General features: G+C 37.9%; 2 protein-coding genes across 2 annotated transcripts; one reads left to right on the forward strand and one right to left on the reverse strand.

Annotated features, from left to right (window-relative positions):
• The first annotated feature begins 344 nt into the window (after positions 1-344).
• On the forward strand, positions 345-9,876 carry polr1b (RNA polymerase I subunit B). The gene is made up of 15 exons (XM_065296070.2): positions 345-554; positions 655-822; positions 1,080-1,226; positions 1,315-1,447; positions 1,515-1,651; positions 1,761-1,984; positions 3,709-3,880; positions 5,040-5,208; positions 5,307-5,588; positions 5,697-5,830; positions 7,484-7,654; positions 7,796-7,952; positions 8,125-8,321; positions 8,403-8,653; positions 8,938-9,876. The coding sequence occupies exons 1-15, from the start codon at positions 381-383 to the stop codon at positions 9,818-9,820; spliced, it is 3,399 nt and encodes a 1,132-aa protein (XP_065152142.1). The 5' UTR covers positions 345-380; the 3' UTR covers positions 9,821-9,876.
• A 590-nt stretch (positions 9,877-10,466) lies between these two features.
• On the reverse strand, positions 10,467-12,616 carry nanp (N-acetylneuraminic acid phosphatase). The gene is made up of 2 exons (XM_065296071.2): positions 12,464-12,616; positions 10,467-11,986 (listed from the first exon to the last, which is right to left on the reverse strand). Exons 1-2 carry the CDS (start codon positions 12,551-12,553, stop codon positions 11,348-11,350), a joined length of 729 nt encoding a protein of 242 aa, XP_065152143.1. The 5' UTR covers positions 12,554-12,616; the 3' UTR covers positions 10,467-11,347.
• Between the last annotated feature and the right edge of the window lie 2,343 nt (positions 12,617-14,959).

A 14,959-nucleotide genomic window follows, 5' to 3' on the forward strand; every position in this document is an offset into this window, starting at 1 on the left:
ATTATTATTATTATTATTACTACTACTACGGTTATTATTATTATTATATGAAAAATATGTAATCTATAATATTTGTTTAATCTCAACAAGAAAGGGTTTTAACTAACCCTTTATTAGGGTCATTATTTGTATCTAAATCGTTCCATATGTTTACAATATTATGAATGTAAAAAAATCATGTCAATAAATTATTACAATTGGCTCTATAATATAAAAATATTGTCTATATCATTACGCAATGAAATAAACTATTATAATGCCTTAAAATAATTCAAATAAAAATACTACCAAGAAACCTTTATTTTGAAATACCGTAACAGGAAGTTGTGCTTTCCTCTGCTGGGCTCACGTTGACAACACACACGTGTGCGCACAGCAGCATGGATCTCTCGAAATGGTGCAATTTATTGTCGGATCCGAGTTTAAAGCATTTGACAGAGGCAGGGTTTGGTGTGCCTAAAGAGAAACAGCACGTGCCGGTGCAAGAGCTGGTAAAAGCGCACATTGAGTCATTTGATCAGGCAGTTACTGATGGATTGTGTCGAGTTGTGGGGGTAAGTTAAGTTATATATTTTTTGAGAGATCCCAGATACATTTGACTGCTTTCTCTGATCAGGACATTTAAGTTAAGTCTCCCTGTGTGTTTGGTTAAAGGCTATTCCTCCACTGGAGTTCATGTACAGGGAAGACAGGATCAGTCTGTCGTTTGTTGAGGCTGTGATTCACCCCCCAGCAGTTTCTAAAGGGGGAATCAGCAGAGATCTGCGGGTCTTTCCTGCTGAATGCAGAGGCAGACGATGTACATACAGAGGAAAGCTGGTGGTATGTCTGTCACATACATATATTTGTTTTGTTATTGTCATTTTATGTTATCTTGGGGCTCCCTCGGACATTTGTTTGGGGCCCCTGTGGGGGCAACATGAGCCCTGCCCATCATTGTGCAGAACCTGTATTTGTGTACTGCACAACGCCAAAAGAGTTCAATCTAATGTAATCGAATCACCTGACCGGTCCGACTATGGTGAGGTAAATGAATCATGGTCTCTTTAAAGAAACAAGATTGTTTTGTTTTTTCACAGGCGGATGTGAGTTGGTCTGTAAATGGAGTTCCTAAGGGAATCATCAAGCAGTCTCTGGGTCAGGTGCCTATCATGGTCAAATCCAAACTTTGCAACCTTCACGGTCTCTCGCCCAAAGAACTCATCGAGCATCACGAGGAAGCCGAGGTACAAATCACACCTCACGGATCATTCGCAAAACTACATGTAACAAAATGTTATTTGTATACCATTTAATCTTTTTTATTACCTGCAGGAAATGGGCGGTTATTTTATCGTGAATGGCATCGAGAAAGTGATTCGTCTGCTGATCATGCCGAGGAGAAACTATCCCATCGCCATGATAAGACCGAAATTTAAGAGCAGAGGACAGGGCTACACGCAGTATGGTGGGTACCACCTATGACCTCCTGAAAATATTATATGCACAGGCTTGATTGGTTATTTTGTGTACAGGTATTTCAATGCATTGTGTAAAGGACGAACACACAGCCATTAATATGAATCTTCACTACCTGGATAATGGAACAGTCATGCTGAATTTCATTTACCGGAAAGAGTTGTTTTTTCTTCCCTTGGGCTTTGCGCTAAAGGTAAAATAAATGTAAAGCATGTGGATAATGGATCAGCATTGCTAATTAATAAAGAAGACTTGATGCATTTGACTTTTCACATTAAACTTTATAATTATGGCTTTTCTAGGCTCTGGTGGACTTCTCAGATTTCCAGATCTATCAGGAGCTGATTAAAGGTCGAGAGGAGAACTCTTTCTATAAGAGCTGTGTTTCTGAAATGCTGCGTGTGGTTATGGAGGAAGGCTGCACAACTAAAGACAAGGTGCTGAATTACCTGGGCGAGCGTTTTCGGGTCAAACTGAACCTCCCTGATTGGTTTACTCACAAGCAGTGTGCCAACTTTCTATTAGAGTGAGTGCCATGTTTAATTCATCAGCATTGGGGCGATTTTATATAATTGAAGGTACATTTGCCCTGTGTCCCAATCTTCGTACTATTTATCCTAAATATTATTTGAAATTAGAATTAGTATGTCCTTATTCATAGTATGTTAAAATGAGTACTGTTTTAAGTGAAAATTTGAAGTATAGACGGGAATAATTCACTCAATCGGCTTATATTACCCACAACTCACCACAAGAGGGCGGGGTTTAGTAGCACTACACAGAATTATTGCCTGCCGTGTAACATCTTGTGATCGATGACGAGGAGTTCCAAATTATAAAAAAGCTGTAAAAATGACTCTGGACATTTGGTAATGTACCTGCAATCAGAATCTAGAATAATCTTTTTATAACTAGGCCTGTCGCGATAAACGATAAATCGATTAATCGCACGGTAAATAAAATGAGCTCGATCATTTTTTTAGGCCGCGATAATTCACATTTGCATGCTTGTTTGTTTTCCTTGTCTCTCTCTCTCTCTACCAAAGAGACTGGATGACCGCTCCGTGCAACGAGTGACAAGGAGTGAACCCTCGTCAGTCATTTGTCAGTCGCATGATCTGTGTGGGGAGGGGGGACTCCTGGCGTAGCCTATCACAGTAGGAGTACTGAGGAGGATGAGAGCCGCGTGAGAAGTGTAGCAGGAGAAAACACTAGTTAAGACGAGAGTTGGAGAAAAAGATGGATTTACTAGAGGCTGTTTACACTTGTCATTAACATGCGTTTTTATCGATCGGATCACAATGTTTTACGTCTTTTCTGACTTTTCTGACACAAGGTGAACAGTGCTATTTTAGCCTTTCATTGATAAACTAAAGCGGGTGATCTCCGCAGTTTCATTTTGCAAGCGTGTGAAAGTTGCGCGATCTTATTTCATCAATTGCGCTGAAAATTCAGAGAAAGCTCTAACATATAAACGTACAAAACACTGTGCAGCATGTATACTTGCTAAACAAGCAGCGGACTCCGACATAATATTAGTTTGCGTCCATATAAACTCATAATTACTCCCGCTGGCGTTCAAATGACAGCGGAGAGACTCGCCCACCGTCTCACGGACCGTCCCCTCACAGTATTCAGCACAGAAGCGGTCGAAAGTGGACAAAAGAGACGGATTTAAATACCAGGTGTAAATGTGATATGTCTCTCTCGTCCACTTGTGATCTGATCAAAAACACATCTTGATACCAAGTGTAAACAGCCAAGTTTCAAAACCAAACGCTACAGCTGCAGTGTGGGAGTACTTTGGATTTAAACCTAATGACCGAGGTGAACCACTAAACCTGAACGAACCACTAAACCTGACCGAGCCGTTATGTCGCATTTGTGGTAATAACGTAGCACTTAAAAGTGGCAACACGACAAACATGCATATGCACCTAAAACGCAATCATCCTGTTATTTTGTTCATTTCTTGTGGATATTTAAAATGTCTTCCAGTTCCAGTATTACTTATTGTTTAGAAATAAAAGTTTATAGATCTTTGAAAAGGTGTATCTGCATTATTATAATGGTCCCGGAGCATCAATGTTATCGCCTATCGCGATAAATTCCGAGGCAATTTATCGCCTAGCAAAAGTTGTTATCGTGACAGGCCTATTTATAACAACACATTTCAATATCTTAGTATTTATTTAACTTTACGTAAATGTCAGTTTTTTGTTTGATGTGCAATATGTTTTCTGTTTGCAGCGAATGCTTGTGTATTCACCTGAAGTCAGACGTGGAGAAGTTTTACATGTTGTGTCTTATGACAAGGAAGCTCTTCAGCTTTGCCAAGCAGGAGTGTATGGAGGAAAATCCAGACAGTTTGATGTGTCAGGAAGTCCTCACACCTGGGCAGCTCTACCTCATGTTCATGAAAGTAAGCTCACCTTCATCTGTTAACACATCTGTCCAATCAAATATTAGAACACATGAATGCATTCAGATGTACATTTGTGACCATGAACCACAAAACCAATCGTAAGGGTCAATTTTTTAAAATTGAGATTTATACATCCATAGATACAACTGAGATAAAATGATTTGAAAATCGGGAATCTGAGGGCCCAAAAAAATCTAAATATTAAGATTGCATTTAAAGTCCAAATGAAGTCCTTAGCAACACATTATTACTAATGAAAAGGTTTGTTTTCTATTAGGGTAGTTTCACTTGCATAAAGACAAAATACTCTCTATAAACCCTCCTTAATTTTTTTTTAGATTTAAACATCTTCTATGAGTCTCTTAAAACAAATGTTAAAAATAAAAAAGGATGAAAACATCTCTTATAATGTGAAAAATCTTGAATGGATTATTATGGTCTAAATCTTGTAGACTCGGAAATGGAAATGTACTATTATCATTTTTTTTTCTTTATCTCTTTGTGTCATATGTATGTTCATTTAGTAAGGTCTGTTATCAGTTTTATCTTCATCACCTGCTTTCAGATGGAGCGGCATTTACTACACAGAGTCGTATTTCACAGAGAAGCTCGGCAAAATCGCATACAATATTGGAGGCGATTTTCCACGATTATGAACGCGGTTTTGCAATCTTCTCTGTGAAATTCGGCTCTGTGTAGTAAATGCCGCTCCATCTGAAAGCCGGTTATGGCGATTTACTACTAATCACAGAACCAGCTTTAATGATGAGACACGCATGAGAATCGCAGGCATTTTTTTTTGCAATGCTCTAATTTACAGTTGGAAATTTACTAATTATCTTTACATAAATACGAATGTTTTTTGGTATAAAAGAAAAATGTATCATTTTGACCCATGCAATGTATTTTTGCCTTTTTTTTTACAAATATACCCATGCAACTTACAACTAGTTTTGTGGTCCAGTGTCTCATTTACGTTAATTGCAGATGCTTTTATCGAGTGCATTACAAGCTAAATGTTTTATTATTATGTGCATTCCCTGGAAATTAAACCCATGAGCTTTGCATTGTTACCTTAGCGTTACAGTTCAATGTTACTACCAGCTGAGCTACAGGAACACTGTTGGTACATTAATGCATTTCCAACACTGTTCAGGAGAAGATGGCGGGGTGGCTGGTCTCTGTGAAACTGGCCCTCGACAAGAGAAGTAAGAGACTTGGAGTACTGACTGCAGATAGTGTGACTAAAGTCTTCAACATGGGTACAGATCTCACCAAAGCTTTTGAGTATATGTTAGCAACCGGAAACCTCCAGTCAAAGACGGGTATGAATCAACATATGCATCTATCGCCACAGATTGCCTTTACTACCTGTAATAAAGTAATGCATGTTGGAAACATTTAACCCCTCGCTGCTTTTCAGGTCTGGGCATGCTCCAGGATACAGGACTGTGTGTCGTGGCGGACAAGCTGAATTTTATCCGGTATCTGTCTCATTTTCGCTGCGTGCACAGAGGAGCCGCTTTCGCCAAGATGAGAACCACGTCTGTGCGAAAACTTCTGCCGGAGTCCTGGGGTTTCGTGTGCCCCGTACACACGCCCGACGGAGAGCCGTGCGGTCTCATGAATCACTTGACTGCCCACTGTGAGATCGTAGCCCCAGTGTATCCCACCAGCACCCTGCCGGCCCTGCTCTGCTCTCTGGGTATTAATGAAAATTGATGAGAGATTCGTACACCAAATCATAGTACATGATAATAATCATGTATATATTTTCGAATGGTCAAATAACGGAATCTGTCTTTATCACTAGGTGTGACTACAGCAGATGGGACCCCGAGTCAGCCGTACTCTGATTGTTATCCTGTTATACTGGATGGAGCCATGATCGGCTGGGTGGAGAGAGAGATGGCACCGTCTGTTGTCGAGTCTCTCCGCAGGTTTAAAGTAAGAGATGATTTACTTTCATCTTAAGAGATGTTTTTTTTATACCAAGATGAACATTGGTCCATCTTGTGTCATTGTTAATAAAAAATCTAAATGAAAAATGGACGCAAAATGTTTAATATAAGTCTTTGTATTAAATAACATGATGTAAATCCACTTTTTATCATGCAAGGTTTAAAGTATTAGTCAATTTTCTTAAAGAAAAATCCAGATAATTTACTCACCACCATGTCATCCAAAATGTTGATGTCTTTCTTTGTTCGGTCGAGAAGAAATTAAGTTTTTTGAGGAAAACATTCCAGGATTTTTCTCACTTTAATGAACCCCAACACTTAACAGTTTTAATGCAATATAAAATTGCAGTTCCAAAGGTCTCTAAACGATCTCAAACGAGGTATAAGGGTCTTATCTAGCGAAACAATTGTCATTTTTGGCAAGAAAAATAAAAAATTTGCCCTTTTAAACCACAACTTCTCGTCTGTCTCCGTTCCTGTGACACGCCAGCGTGACCTCACGAAATTCAAGAAGTAACGGATGACGTATGCAAAACTACGCTCCAGTGTTTACAAGTGTAGAGAAAGAGGACCGTTCCGACGTTGTTGTATGTGGAATGATACAAATTAAAGTCTTTGTGTCAGTTAATTGTTTAAAATGGTCCGCAAATGTGCGTTTGATGTATGTAATACGTGACCTTTCCACGGCATTACGCAATTACGTGAGGTCGCGCTGATGCGTCACACAGCCAGAGGAAGACGAGAAGTTGTGGTTTAAAATTGCATATTTTTATTTTTATTGCCAAAAATGACAATCGTTTCGCTATATAAGAACCTTATGCCTCATTTGAGATCGTTTAGATTCCTTTGAAACTGCAATTTTAAAGGTGCAGTGTGTAAATTTTAGCGGCATCTAGTGGTGAGGTTGCGAATTGCAACCAACTGCTCAGTCCACTGCCCAACCCTTGCTTTTGAAATGCATAAAGAAGCTACGATAGCCACCACCGGACAAACATTTCATCGTCTGAGACAACTTAGTAAAAAAGTTTGTCCGTTAAGGGCTTCTGTAGAAAAAATGGCGGCACAAAATGGTGACTTCCACGCAAGGGGACCCTCGGTGTTTGTAGATAAAAATGTCTCATTCTAAGGTTATAAAAACATAACGGTTCATTTCAAAAGGTCTTTATACACCACTGATAATATAGTTTTGTATATTATTTTGCATTTCCTTATAGAGATCCTTCTAAAAATTACACACTGCACCTTTAAACTGCATTAAAACGGTTAAGTGTTGGGGTCCATTAAAATGAGAAAAATCCTGGAATGTTTTCCTCAAAAAACTTAATTACCTCTCGACTGAACAAAGAAAGACATCAACATTTTAAATGACATGGTGGTGAGTAAATTATCTGGATGTTTTTTTTTTTTTTAAGAAAATTGACTAATCCTTTAACTAAACTGATATGTTCTCCCGAAATGACCTTTTCACTAATTGGATGAAATTGCAAACATTTCCATACCATTTTTAAATGTATCAGTATTCAAATACTTTTTAAAAACAATTATAAATTATTACTATTCTTTTATATGGAGTTAATAAATATGAATACCACATAACACCCATCATAATTTTAATACTGTAAGTGTATTTTGTCCGTAGGTGCTGGGAGAGAAGAAGGTGCCACCCTGGACTGAGATCGTTTTAGTTCCTCAGACGGGTAAAGCCAGCATGTATCCCGGCCTCTATCTGTTTACAACGCCCTGTCGCATGGTGCGGCCCGTCCGAAACCTCGCCCTGGGCAAACAGGAGCTCATTGGCACCTTTGAACAGGTGAGAAGAAGCAATTGTAGAAAATGGGTTGCTATTGCTAGTAACATTTTTAACAAGAGGTTCTTTATAATGGATGAATTATTCTTGCCAAAACCCAGAAGTTGGGTCTCTATTTTAGTTTATTCCCTCTTTTTTTTTCAGGTGTACCTCAATGTGGGAATCTTTGAGGAGGAACTTGAGAAAGGAGTAAGCACACATCAAGAGTTGTTTCCTCACAGTATGTTAAGCGTGGTGGCAGATTTCATCCCGTTCTCCGACCACAACCAGAGTCCCAGAAACATGTACCAGTGCCAGATGAGTAAGAACAGCATGTTATTTTCTGTTGAATGATAACTTCAGTCATGACACATTCACAAACCTTGAACTAGTGCAAGCCAATGCTTGCTTTATGGCTGATGTCAGACTATGAAATCATTGAAGTGTCGTTGGATCCAGTTCAGAATATGATCTCATCCTCTTCTTCTCCGAAGGTAAACAGACCATGGGCTTCCCGTTGCACTCGTACCAGGACCGTGCCGACAGTAAGCTTTATCGTCTCCAGACCCCTCAGAGTCCGTTGGTCAGACCTGCGATGTATGACCACTACAACATGGACAATTATCCCATCGGCACCAATGCGATCGTGGCCGTTATTTCATACACCGGCTACGATATGGAGGATGCTATGGTGAGCAGTCATCCAGTTACAAGTTGATACAATCCAAACATGTCTTTGTTCATTTATAAATGCTTTTATGACTTTTTCCAGATTGTAAATAAATCCTCGTGGGAGCGTGGCTTTGCTCACGGTTCGGTTTATAAGACTGAACTCATAGATCTGTCTGAGAAGTACAAAGGTGAGGAAAGCATTGTATTTGGGGTCAAGCCAGATGATCCAAAAGTGATGAATCGACTGGATACAGACGGACTGCCGTTTATAGGCTCGGTGCTGAAGTATGGAGACCCTTTCTATAGCTGCATCAATCTCAATACCGGCAGGAGTTACGTGACCTTTTACAAGTAAGGCCTCACTGTCAATCATTATTTTTGTACACACCAACTTTGCATACATCCCTCCCAAAAATCTGTACGAAAATCAGGTCCTGGACCTCAATCGGTTGCAATGTCCAGCTCAGATTATCATCTAATGTGTGACGGTTACACCTCCAGATGTGCACACAAGCAATTTGGTGCCAAATATCAAACATTTTTGATAATTCCTGTTTGCAACCACCATAGTCCCCTATAGCTGTACATTTTAAGTCTTACTGGTTTATGCACATTGGTACTCTCTTTCTTCCCAGGAACCAAGAAGATTGCGTGGTGGACAATATCAAAGTATGCAGCAATGACTCTGGAACAGGCCGCTTTAAGCGTGTGTGCATCTCAGTCCGCGTTCCCAGGAACCCTACGATTGGAGACAAGTTTGCCAGTAGACACGGCCAGAAGGGAATCCTGAGTCGGCTATGGCCTACGGAGGATATGCCCTTTACTGAAAGCGGCATGACCCCCGATATCTTGTTCAACCCTCACGGATTTCCTTCCAGAATGACCATCGGAATGCTCATCGAGAGCATGGCCGGAAAATCGGCGGCCCTGCACGGCCTGTGTCACGACGCCACGCCCTTCAAATTCTCTGAGGAACACTCTGCGCTGGAGCATTTCGGCGAGATGCTGAAGGCGGCGGGGTACAACTACTACGGTACAGAGCGGTTGTACTCCGGATTGAGCGGTTTGGAGCTCGAGGCGGACATATTCATCGGTGTGGTTTACTATCAACGTCTGCGGCACATGGTTTCTGACAAGTTCCAGGTGAGAACTACAGGATCCAGAGACAAAGTCACGAATCAGCCGCTGGGAGGGAGGAACGTGCAGGGAGGAATCCGGTTCGGAGAAATGGAACGGGATGCTTTGCTGGCCCACGGGACGTCATTCCTGCTACACGACCGGCTGTTTAACTGCTCTGATCGGTCCGTGGCACAGGTTTGCGTGGACTGCGGCAGCATGCTGTCCCCACTCCTGGAAAAGCCGCCACCTCATTGGTCGGCCACACGGCATAGAAACACCATCTGTCTGCTGTGCAATAAGAACGACTCCATCGAGACTGTGTCCGTACCGTATGTGTTCAGATATTTTGTAGCGGAGCTTGCGGCAATGAACATTAAAATCAAATTAGATGTCAAGTAAAATGTATTGTACTGTAGTTTCTTCACATTTATGAAAAATTAAAGTGCCTAAATGAAGATTTCCCTTTTTTGAATTATGTTTGAATGTAATGGTCCATACGGAGTATGTAAACTGGTACAATGCTGGTTATTACCATTGATCATTCTCATAGTGCTTTTGAGGAAGCAGCCCAAGTAATTTGTTATTTAACAACAATATTTTTGGTAACAACATGCTTGATGCTTTTTGAATTAAAGTACCTTTTTTTTCAACACGTACTTTACTCTTATTCTGGCGTATTAATCAAGGACTTTTCTGCCGTAACATTGCTGCAGGAGACACTATGATATTACGCAGTGCCCGTAAATAGTCCCCTGCTATTCAAAGTTACGGCAGCAAAACGGTAAAAATCAAATGTTTAACTGTAGGGGAGCTGGAACATAAGAATATTTTCAAAAAAAGTGGAGTGTCCCTTTAATTAAATTAATTTAGGGTGGCTAAGATGACAAACAGGGTGGCTGAAGCCCCCTAAAAAGGGTCTAGAACTGCTTCTGCATGAACCCTATATACAAGATAGAGACAAAAGTTTTTTCAACAAATTATTTGTAATTGGTTCCAAAAGTTTTTGCAGCAAAGATAATACATTAGAAAAATGTTGCACAACAAATTTGCTCAGACTTTAAAGATTGATTAAATTTTATTTAGACATTGAACGTGACCGTCAGTTTAAATCAAGATTTAAGATTGTTTTAAAATCATTTAAATATAAAAAAATCAAATCAGAGGTACATTGACATTAATTTTAAATGATTTAACCATCAATGTCACCTATCATTCAAGTAATCCATTTAATGTTTCCAGTTTGTAATATAATAATTATTTTGCAGATTAATTTAGTAAAACTAGAGGCAGTGTTCGAGTTGAGAGGGGGGGGCTAGGGTGGTCCAGACCTCCTATAAGCATTGAGGGACCCCCAATAAAGCAGAAAAATATCAATTAGAGGGGTCCCCTCGTTTTTATTAAAATTAAAAAACTACATAAATTTAAAAATCATGCTGCGCAGCCACAAAGCGATAATGTCCATTAATTTGTCCCAAATGACCCTTTGCAAAGAAAATGTTGCTCCAGAATCATATCTTACTTTGTGAAATCACGGCGACCCTATAATAATGAGGGGGGATAAGCTAGGGGACCCCCAAAATCTTTGACAATTTATACAATGGCTAGAGGTGCAAAAACACTTCACTTTAGGCTAGAGGTGCAAAAACACTTCACTTTATGTAAAGAAAAAAAAACGACAGCTGTTAAATTATTTGGAAAAAAACGCACAGTATTTTCACCTTGGGTGTGCATTATTTAAAAAAAATTCAAAAGACCGGACTCAATTATTATGCTTATACCACGGTTACCACAGAAGACATTGCTCTGACGGTTATTTTAAAACATTTGGCAGGTTCGGTGTGCGTTTATCGAAAAATAATGCATAGCCGTGGTGGAACATATTTCATCCAATCAGAATAAAGCATTCAATAGCCCTGTGGTATAACGTCAAGACAGTTTAGCTAGAACATCCATTAGATTCAATACGCTAGGTATGGTGTAGTCTGGAGTCACATGACTCTGTGGGATACATTTACTTCCACTGTTTATCCACACAGTTGCCTTCACTCCTGCATTGATGCCACCCTGGATGTCCGTACTGAGAGAATCGCCCACCATGATGCAGTCCTGCGGCTGAACTCCCAGACTCTCAAAACAGTAGGTAAAGATTGAGAGAGCCGGTTTCTCCTCAGGGTGATCTCCACTCACGACCAGCGCACTAAAGAAATCCTCACATCCCACCGCCTTTATCTTCTCCCACTGGGTCTGAGTGTCACCGTTGGTGAGCAGCAGCAGTTTGTAGTTTTTCTGGAGTTCCTTCAGCAGAGATTGAACCTTAGGAGACAGATTCAGCACCTGCAAGCGTGTGTTTTTCCACGTGTAATAGCACCTGGAAGCCAGATCTGGATCCGGGTCTGTGCCTTGGGTCTCCTGCAGAGCTTCGTACCAGTGATGGATCCTAACGTCGTCTATCGTTCTGCCTTTTGATGGGTCGAACTGTTCATGGAGAAGCTTTTTTAAAAAGCGTTCACAGATGTGTCTGATGTGGTCTTCCTGCACAGATGTAGACTTCAGCAGATCGCAGACCTACATCGAGAATACAGTATTAAATAAAGAGGATATGAGTAACATCAGGAAATACTCTGAAAGCATGGTAATACCATGGTACTTTCTTCCCTACCAGTACAACACAGTCCTTTATATTTTTATTTAAAACCAAAATACAATTCCATTATAACCAATTGCTATAATGGTTGTTATATTTGCAGGAGTAACCATGGTTTAATTATAGTAAAAATATCTTGGTATAGAAAAAGTAACTATGTTTCCCGGTTAAAAACAGCTGTGTTTTGTGTGCTACAGCTTTGTGTTTACCATGGTTTTACTATTACTACAATGGTAAAACTATGGTAATCGTAGTAAAAGCATGGTTAATTTTCTTTAAGGTTGTTTTACTGACTTTATGTACAGCGGTCAATTGTTTTATTGGCATGAGACGATTTTCTTTCGGTTTGTCTGTGTAAAAATGTCATTGTGTTTCATTCATTTTATATTTTCGTTTACCTTCTGAATGGCCACTCGTCCCGCGCCGGCTGTATCGATCAGTGTATTGTCCAGATCAAATATTATCGCTAAAACTCCTCGGTTTTCCATTATGTTACAGTAACACGCTTATTATTAACTGCATTTCCGAACACGCGGAACTCCGGTTGGTGACGTCGTTCAGGTGTGGTTACGTGGTGTGTAGTTGCATGCTGGGAGCTGTAGTTCTCCACATAAAAACTAAGCTACGGGGCTAAGACGAGTCTTTCAAATGTCATTATCAAAATAATACAACTTTTATAAGTCAGTTTAAAAATAATATTATTAAAAATATATATTTATTTTATTTAAATAAAAAATGTATTCATAAAAAAATTAAATGGATTACTTGTACCAAATAATGAAGAAAAAGCAGCATACAAGAGTCCAAAAAAGCAAGAAGCTTTTACCACAAAGTTCGATTTTGCATATTCTAGGCAAATGCACTTTGAACATAAAATATATAAGATATAATATATATAACAATATATATATTTTTATTGATTTGTGATGTTTTAAGTCATATTTCCCATAGTTACATTTATATTACTCCATAGTGTTGATGAGTTTAGTATTATTTGACAAGTAAAATAAATAATAAATAAGAGTAAAAATTAGGGCTGGGCATAGATTAATCTAGATTAATCTCATACAAAATAAAAGTAATATTTAACCACACACACACACACACACACACACACACACACACACACACACACACACACATATATATAAGTATATATATATATATATATATATATATATATATATATATATATATATATATATATATATATATATATATATATGTATGTATATGTATGTATATGTATGTATATGTATATGTATATATGTATATATATATATATGTATATATATATATGTATATATATATATGTATATATATATATGTATATATATATATATGTATATATATATATGTATATGTATATGTATATATATATATATATATATATATATATATATATATATGTATATATATATGTATATATATATATATATATATATATATATATATATATATATGTATATATATATATATATATATTAAAGAAATGTTTTATGTATATATAATTTTTTATATACAAATATAAATAAATATATATACACATGTAAATGTTTCTGAAATACAAACATGAATCCAACGTGTGTATTTATATATACATAATAATTACACACAGCAGAAAACTCATATATTATGCAAAAAATTACTTTTATTTTGTATGAGATTAATCTAGATTAATCTATGCCCAGCCCTAAAATTGTACAGTATTATTCTTCTTATATACAGTGTGTATACAGTAATATAACATGTACAACATAATACAAATATGCAATGATACATAGAACTTGTGTAATTAAATTAAAGTTTATTTTTAAAATATGTGCTTTAGACATGGGTTTACAAAAATCCCAGGAAAAATACAACTGACAAACTGAAAAAAAAATGTATTAACTGAATCCACTATAAGTCGCTTTGGGAAAAAAATGTAATCATATTTTTGTACTAATTGTTGGTTAAGCAACTTGGCACACAATGGGTAAACTGAGACTGTACAGTAGGCCTATGTGCTTAAACATAAATAAATTTAAGAGATAATAATCACTGAAATTTACACACTAGAGTAAGCACGACAAAGTGAAAAAAGTCACTACGAAACATTTTAATAAAAAAACTCTAGTTACCTTTGAATGCTACATTTATCATTAAATGCAACTAGTATTTAACAAATTGCCATGAACGTATAATCAAACAATCTATTAAACAACTGATATGAAAAAACACACAATATGTAGGCCTATTTTACAACATTTTTATTTGATATTAATGCTTGAGATTTTCAGGATGACTACTGTATATAACACAGAAGACTGTAATCAGGTATAATATCAACAGGTGAACGTAGGCATACGTGCGAGGTTACTTGGACTCTCAGGGTTGGCTTACAGCAAACATGCTCTCTTTCACGTTCTGATCAGTTATATGCACCGGCCTTTGAGAAAGCGCCGTGCGTGAACTTCATGCTGAGGTTTCATCTCAGGGTGTACGTGTGAGATGTGCTGACTTCAGAGAAGTCGTCTCATCTACGGCACGTACATTAAATTTGCAACTTTATAGTAGTGCAGATATTAAAATAAACGTTTAAAATTTAAATTGAAACACATTTTGTATTATATAAATAGATGTTTAGAACCAACTTAAATGCACATATTTTTTTCAATGTATAAAACTTGTGTTCTTATAATAACAAATGTTGCTAGAAAACAATTTAAACCAATGTTGAGGCTTTGACAGGAAATTGTTCATTACATCTGACACTCACTCACAGTTTTTAACTGCTGTGCACCAAGCCAAGACATGTTCAGTTTTCAACACTCGCCTTTATGTCCCAGTTTGACGAGATATGCTGATAGGATGCGTTTGTTTCGTGTGAAGGATTTTAGATGAGAACGGTT

Source organism: Paramisgurnus dabryanus, chromosome 20 (genome assembly GCF_030506205.2).
Source record: "Paramisgurnus dabryanus chromosome 20, PD_genome_1.1, whole genome shotgun sequence".
NCBI classification, from domain to species: Eukaryota; Metazoa; Chordata; class Actinopteri; order Cypriniformes; family Cobitidae; genus Paramisgurnus; species Paramisgurnus dabryanus.